At 46.0% G+C, this 7,815-nt stretch overlaps 1 protein-coding gene across 1 annotated transcript; it reads left to right on the top strand.

Moving 5' to 3' along the window:
- The first annotated feature begins 55 nt into the window (after positions 1-55).
- On the top strand, positions 56-7,815 carry LOC140580970 (uncharacterized). The gene is made up of 2 exons (XM_072702704.1): positions 56-4,464; positions 6,347-7,815. Exon 1 carries the CDS (start codon positions 3,210-3,212, stop codon positions 4,392-4,394), a length of 1,185 nt encoding a protein of 394 aa, XP_072558805.1. The 5' UTR covers positions 56-3,209; the 3' UTR covers positions 4,395-4,464; positions 6,347-7,815.

A 7,815-nucleotide genomic window follows, 5' to 3' on the forward strand; every position in this document is an offset into this window, starting at 1 on the left:
CTGCCAAATCAATTCCTGACTTTAACAGGGGAAAAAAAAGTGAATTGTGATTTTAAAGCAGCTTCATTTGACATCTGGAAGAGGAGCTTTTTCAGCCAGGTGGTGCCTCAGATACTGGACATTGCCATGAAGGGCCTGAGGCATTAGTACTGAGATTGGTGCCGCTGTTCCTCTTATCAGCTGCTGACCGGAAGACCACGTGTGGGATGAACACTGTGTTTCACGCACTCCACCTGACATATCTGTGCAAGGAGTGATTACAGAACCTCGAGCAAACCCATGATAAGCAAATCGATCGCATTTGTATTTCTCTGTTTGTACAATTGATTTGCAATAAAATACAGCTGATTATAAATTGACAACAAATTCCATATAGCTAAACAATCCCATATTTTGTACTCTGTCATTATATGGCATTCTAAATTTACTCCACCCATTAAATGGGGGGGATTCCCCCCCCACCCCCCACTTCTGTTCTTTACATCTGAAATTATTCCTACTGCTGGAAAACTATGTAGGATCGGCTTGTTGCTACTGTTCTGGAGAATTCTCTGCCTTTATCCGGTTTGCTTTTAACTAATGCGCCTTGTGAGAAAATGGCAGGCTTCGTTGTGGAAGAAAGGGGGCGCTATACTTACCATCACCTTCCAGAATGTGGGCACACAAACCAGCAGAAAGTGCTGTACTGAGCAGTTCCATATGATGTGCAAAATGAATTGCTGCATATGACAAGACCTAGGTGATTATGACCAGCTAGTTGGCCTCGTCAGCATAGAAACTCTGCCAATATGGCCCCAGTGACAAGATCTGTCACCTGTAACAGCTTTTTCTTGAAGGAGACGATCATCTTTAAAAAAAATGGTGAAAGGCAGCTATTGCCACTACATATCAGTGTTTTGTTTGCTGTTGTTTTTGGGAATGCAAACCAATAACTTTACTGACCCACAGTCATTCTCCCCTCCAAACAGCAGGATGTTCAGCACCAAGCTTGAATATTAAGTTCATAGCATGACTATAGTAGACCGCAGGCAGAGCTACTGTGCAGTAGAGGACCGAAGTCTAGTCTGTAGTAGGCAGAAGAGATGTATCCTTTTTCCTGAAGCAACACAAGTATGGAGAGCAGCATATGGCTCAGTGGGATAAGCCTCTGCTTGAGCCAAGCCTCAGTAGAACAGTCATGTCTAGGGCCCCTTGAGCGGGGCCCCTAACCCCCAGTTCGATGGCCGCCACTGTGGGTGGGTGGCCTTTGCTGCCTAGCTTGCCTTACCTTCATGTGTCTGTGTGTCATGGAGAGCAAGATCGCATGGGTGAAGAGTAGCAGTGTAACGATATACTCGGCCCACGAGACGAGACCCAATATTGGGTTCACGAGAACGAGACGAGACGATATTTTAACATTTTAGGAAAAACGTCAAAGAGGAAATATATTACTGGAAAGCAGCCTTTAATTTGAAAGACAAAAAATGCTAAATAATGCAGATGTATGGTGAAATGTGTTAAATAATCACTATCATCATATGCAGTAAAGAACAGAACAAATATCTAGCACCATAAAATATTTCACCACAAACTCAAATGAGAGGCTTCTCTCCTATTTGACTTCTAAATTTAACATAAAATAGAATATAAGTAAAACAATATAAATAACAAACATAAAACATTTTTTTTAATGTTTTCTTCACTGGTGCAGTGGATATAAGTAAAGACCTACGATGGTGCTGCAAATGGCTTTACATAGTAGCAGCGTTACAGATGCTGTACAGATGGTTCGTGTTTTGTCTGTCACCCTTTCGCCGTTTATATTTAAAAAAGTGTCTGGGGCATCTTCTATGGTAATTGCGTCAGACGCGGACATACTTACAGCAGCTGATCTGCAGCGACTTCGCACTCCGACGAGAAATCTCGTCATGTTGTAATATCGTGAGATCTCGTGACACCCCCTAATAATTTCCCAAGATCAACAGCATTATTATTATTATTATTAATATCAATAATATTGTTTATTATTATTTTTGTAGTTGCTGGAAATCTTAGAGATATCTACCCTACTGGAGGAGTCTAAAGTCCCAGTTGACAGGCTATCAGAACCTAAAATGAAATTAACTTTCTCACGTTGCGACCTGCATTGGAAGGGCCCCAGTTTAACAAGCCCCCTGTCTCCAGTGACCTGCTGATCAGACGTCAATAACTAAGCAAACCGTAGGATTCAAGGATTATTAGGGGTAAAAACTGAACATATTCACTATGGACATGGAGATGGCCTCCAGGGTTTGGTGCAGATCTTCTTGTTGCCATGAGACGGGCACCAGTGATCCATCATCAGCAAAGGCAGGGATTCTCACCCACATTCCAGGGGAGTTTGCCAGAGGTCAATCGTCTGATAAAACCCTGATTCAAGGCCATGTTGGGATATTAAGTTTAAAAAAAAAAGTTTTTTTTTTTTTCCAAGATGGCGCCACGGTAGGCAGCTGGTTACCTCAGGTCCCAGCTCGTTTTTTTGTTTTAAGTTTGTTTTAAGTCTTTTCTTCCCGACTCTCGTGGTTGTGTTTACTTTCGATTGCAATCCGACATGGACCTACAAAGTTTCTTGAGAGTAGTAGCATGCTTTCTACTCCTTTTGGGACTTTTTACCACCGCATCTGGAGAACCCGTGAGCCACCTCACTGTCTACTGCAGGGAGCAGCTATTAGCGCTGCATAACAGCAGGGTACTCCCGGAGGAGCGCCCAGAGATTCTGAAGGAACTACGGCGTCGGAGGAGGGGATGTAGGGCTGGAGCGAAGTACCGGGAGAGAAGGACACGGTACAAACCGAGCATTCCATCTATCCTCATGGGTAATGTAAGATCTTTACCAAACACAATGGAAGAGCTAACGGCGCTAACCAGACTGCAGTGGGAGTACCAGCAGAGCAGCCTCCTGCTGTTCACTGAGACCTGGCTCACGGACCACACACCAGACTCCGTCGTAACTTTGGATGGCTTTCAAGTGGTGAGAGCGGACAGGAGCGCAAGGGACAGTGGTAAGAGGAGGGGTGGGGGACTAGCCATGTACGTCAATGAGAGATGGTGTAATCCGGGACACATAACTGTGAGGGAACAGCGCTGTACCAATGACATTGAACTGTCAGCGGTTAGCGTTCGGCCATACCACCTGGCCCGAGAGTTTGCTCATGTTATTGTGCTGACTGTCTACATCCCTCCCTCGGCCGATGCTACGACAGCCTGTGAGCACATTCACTCCACGGTTTCACAGCTACAGACGGCACATCCACAGTGCCTCATTATTATCTCTGGGGACTTCAGTCATGCCTCACTACCTGCCACTCTCCCTAACTTCTCCCAGTATGTGGACTGCCAGACAAGGGACAACAAAACCCTGGAACACAAAGCAGGCTTACAGTGCAGCTCCGCTCCCCCCGCTTGGCCACTCAGATCACAACCTGCTCATCCTTCAACCTATTTACACCCCTATGGTGAAAAGGAAACCCCCCACTAGGAAGGTAATAAGGCTGTGGTCTGAGGAATGCAGTGAGGCCCTGAGAGACTGTTTTGAATGCACGGACTGGCAGGAACTCTGCAGGCCCCACGGTGAGGACATCGACGCCCTCACCCACTGCGTCACGGACTACATAAATTTCTGTGTTGAGAATACTGTTCCTACCAAGAAGGTACGGTGTTTCTCTAACAATAAACCGTGGGTGACCTCAGAACTGAAGGCTCTGCTGAATGAGAAGAAGAGAGCTTTCAGATCTGGAGACCAAGAAAAGCTGAGGAGAGTTCAAAATGATCTCAAATATAAGATCCGAGGTGGCAAGAAGCACTTCAGGAAGAAGATGGAAAACCAACTCCAACAGAATAACGTCAGAGAAGTCTGGAGGAACATGAAAAAAATCTCTGGACACTTCAAAGACATTGGAGGAGCCACAGTGTCTGCTGACCAGGGGGGGGCCAACGACTTGAATCTTTTTTTCAACAGATTCGACTCGGGGCCATCAACCACCTCCCCCACCCCCCAGCTTCCATCAACTCCCCTCGTTATGCTGCCCCCCCTCCATCCTGGTGCAATCCCATTGTTACCTGAGCTCTCCTCACACCATCACCTAGTTTCACCCCCATCTACATATCTACCCACAAGACAGCCAGCCCCATCCCCCAACCCAGCCCAGCCTGATATCTGCCTCACAGTCGATCAGGTGAGAAGCCAGCTCAAGAGGACGAAGGCAAGGAAGGCAGCTGGTCTGGATGGAATCTGCGGCAGACTGCTCAGGGAATGTGCAGATCAGCTCTGTCAGGTGGTCCAGCATATCTTCAACCTGAGCCTGAGTCTGAAGAGGATTCCTGAACTGTGGAAGAATTCCTGTGTCATCCCGGTGCCGAAAATTGCACCATTTTAGACCTGTGGCCTTGACTTCTCATCTGATGAAGACCATGGAGAGGCTCATCCTGCACCACCTTCGCCCACTGGTGAGCTCAGCGATTGACCCCCTGCAGTTCGCATACCGGTCTGGAATCGGGGTGGATGATGCTGTCATCTGTTAGCTAAGCTGACATCCATCATGAACAACCCACATCACCCTCTGCATGAGACTGTGAGTGTGCTGAGCAGCTCCTTCAGTCACAGACTGATACACCCTCTGCATGAGACTGTGAGTGTGCTGAGCAGCTCCTTCAGTCAGAGACTGATACACCCTCTGCATGAGACTGTGAGTGTGCTGAGCAGCTCCTTCAGTCAGAGACTGATACACCCTCTGCATGAGACTGTGAGTGGGCTGAGCAGCTCCTTCAGTCAGAGACTTATACACCCTCTGCATGAGACTGTGAGTGTGCTGAGCAGCTCCTTCAGTCAGAGACTGATACACCCTCTGCATGAGACTGTGAGTGTGCTGAGCAGCTCCTTCAGTCAGAGACTGATACACCCTCTGCATGAGACTGTGAGTGTGCTGAGCAGCTCCTTCAGTCAGAGACTGATACACCCTCTGCATGAGACTGTGAGTGTGCTGAGCAGCTCCTTCAGTCAGAGACTGATACACCCTCTGCATGAGACTGTGAGTGGGCTGAGCAGCTCCTTCAGTCAGAGACTTATACACCCTCTGCATGAGACTGTGAGTGTGCTGAGCAGCTCCTTCAGTCAGAGACTGATACACCCTCTGCATGAGACTGTGAGTGTGCTGAGCAGCTCCTTCAGTCAGAGACTGATACACCCTCTGCATGAGACTGTGAGTGTGCTGAGCAGCTCCTTCAGTCAGAGACTGATACACCCTCTGCATGAGACTGTGAGTGGGCTGAGCAGCTCCTTCAGTCAGAGACTGATACACCCTCTGCATGAGACTGTGAGTGTGCTGAGCAGCTCCTTCAGTCAGAGGCTGATACACCCTCTGCATGAGACTGTGAGTGTGCTGAGCAGCTCCTTCAGTCAGAGGCTGATACACCCTCTGCATGAGACTGTGAGTGGGCTGAGCAGCTCCTTCAGTCAGAGGCTGATACACCCTCTGCATGAGACTGTGAGTGTGCTGAGCAGCTCCTTCAGTCAGAGGCTGATACACCCTCTGCATGAGACTGTGAGTGTGCTGAGCAGCTCCTTCAGTCAGAGACTGATACACCCTCTGCATGAGACTGTGAGTGGGCTGAGCAGCTCCTTCAGTCAGAGGCTGATACACCCTCTGCATGAGACTGTGAGTGTGCTGAGCAGCTCCTTCAGTCAGAGACTGATACACCCTCGCTGCAGAAAGGAGCGTTTTCGCAGATCATTCATCCCGACAGCAGTTAGACTCTATAACACATCATGATGTCATGAGTCACCCAGATACTTACCTCTACGGTCACTACTACTTACCACTTCATACATAACACACCTTATAGAGGTAAATGCAGCTGTAGTAGTGAAATAGTTGTTATTTATTATTACTTGCACTTTTTCCCACAACCCACTATCCATATATTACATACTGTGTATGGGTGTACATAGGCACTACTGCTGTATTTAGTGTTTTATCTTATTTTATTATTTATTATTTATCTATTTTTTCTTGTATTCTTATATTACTCTTGTACTCTTTTCTGGCTATCTGTCTAGAGCTGTGGTAACGCACACATTTCCCCACTGTGGGATCAATAAAGTCCTATCCTTAAAATTTATTTCAATTTGAAAAATATTCCTAATTATTATTATTATTGAATATTACAATTCTGGTTCTTTCTTGAAATAAGAATATTCAATATACAGCTCAGAAAAAATCAAGAGACCACAACAAAATATTCAGTTTCACTCATTTCTCAGTTTATGGGTATGAGCTTGTGTAAAATGTACATATTTTTCTGCAAACTCCATCCTGGTTCTTCCCTGCAGATTACCGTCTCGGACACAGTCATGGAGCCTGGTTCTTCCGGCAGGGAATAACCCAGGATGGGGCACCAAGACGCTCATTAATGAAGGGCTTCTTCCCTGCTTCTCATTAATGAAGGGCTTCTTCCCTGCTTCTCATTAATGAAGGGCTTCTTCCCTGCTTCTCATTAATGAAGGGCTTCTTCCCTGCTTCTCATTAATGAAGGGCTTCTTCCCTGCTTCTCATTAATGAAGGGCTTCTTCCCTGCTTTATGGGTCTTCAGTCCTGTGTCTAGGATCCTGATATGAACTGTCCTAGCAGTGCCCTTCACACCACTTCCCATGTTGCTTCTGCCCTCTACCTGGCTGGTTTTTGGTTATTGACAGTGTCTCCTGCTTCACCTTGGTCTTGAGAATCTTTGCGCCTGGAAGCAGCCTGCCTCGCAGTGTAACCTTCTCCCAGCAGAACCAGGATTAAAACAGGATTTAAAAATCCATCCATCCATCTTCTGTAACTGCTTTTCCTATTCAAGATCTCAGAGGGTCCAGAGTCCATGGGCTCAAGGCAGGGAATAACCCAGGATGGGGCACCAAGACGCATCATTTACTCACATGCCTACAGACAATTTGGTAACTCCAATTAACCTCAGCATGTTTTTCGGACTGGGGGGGGGGGGTGGTCCCACAACACGGGGAGAACAGCATATAAAACAGTACATATCACATTAAAATAAAAAACGATTAATGGGGTAATGATCACATCTTTGATTAGCCTTCAGCCATGTCTTCAGAGGTATTTTAAACTGGCTGAAACTTGTACAGTCTCTAATATGGACTGGAATTGAATATATATATTAATAATAGAGAAAGCTGACTGGCTAAAAGAGGTTTTCCTGAAACTCACATAACAATCACCTCTCATAGAGGACCTAGACACTTAATTTATCTCTGCAAAATAATATACATTGTTTGAGGGCTGGCGGTGCAAGATCCTGAAAAAGTTTATATATCAAGCATATATCAGCAAAACAAATAAAACTTTCAAAAGTCAATAAATTGTATTTTGTTATAATGGGACAATGATGGTAATTTCTTGTTTTTTTATCCAGAACTTTTAGTCTGTTTATAGCGAGTGCCTCAGGGTTGTAAGACCTTGTCACACCTGCCTGTGCCCAACTTGTAGAGCAATAAGGTGTGAAGGATAAATTTATAGAAGTCTCGGATAAGCTTAGAAGCAGAACGTCCATGGTGGTATTCTCTGGAATACTTCCCGTGCCACATGCAAGCCAGGCTAAGTTAGCTGAGATAAGGAGATTAAATGTGTGGCTAAAATAGTGGTGTAGGAAAGAGGGGTTCAGGTTTATGGGGCACTGGAAGACCTTCTGGAATAGGTGGGACCTGTTCAAGCCGGACGGGTTGCATCTGAACCAGAGGGGAACCAGTGTATTGGGGAGGCGTATGTGTAGAGTAGTTGAGGAATGTTTAAACTAGGG

Source organism: Paramormyrops kingsleyae, chromosome 19 (assembly GCF_048594095.1).
Source record: "Paramormyrops kingsleyae isolate MSU_618 chromosome 19, PKINGS_0.4, whole genome shotgun sequence".
In the NCBI taxonomy this organism is placed as follows: domain Eukaryota; kingdom Metazoa; phylum Chordata; class Actinopteri; order Osteoglossiformes; family Mormyridae; genus Paramormyrops; species Paramormyrops kingsleyae.

Excerpts from the sequence above, each read along its gene's own strand:
- LOC140580970 (XM_072702704.1), top strand. The coding sequence starts at position 3,210 with ATGCTACGACAGCCTGTGAGCACATTCACTCCACGGTTTCACAGCTAC.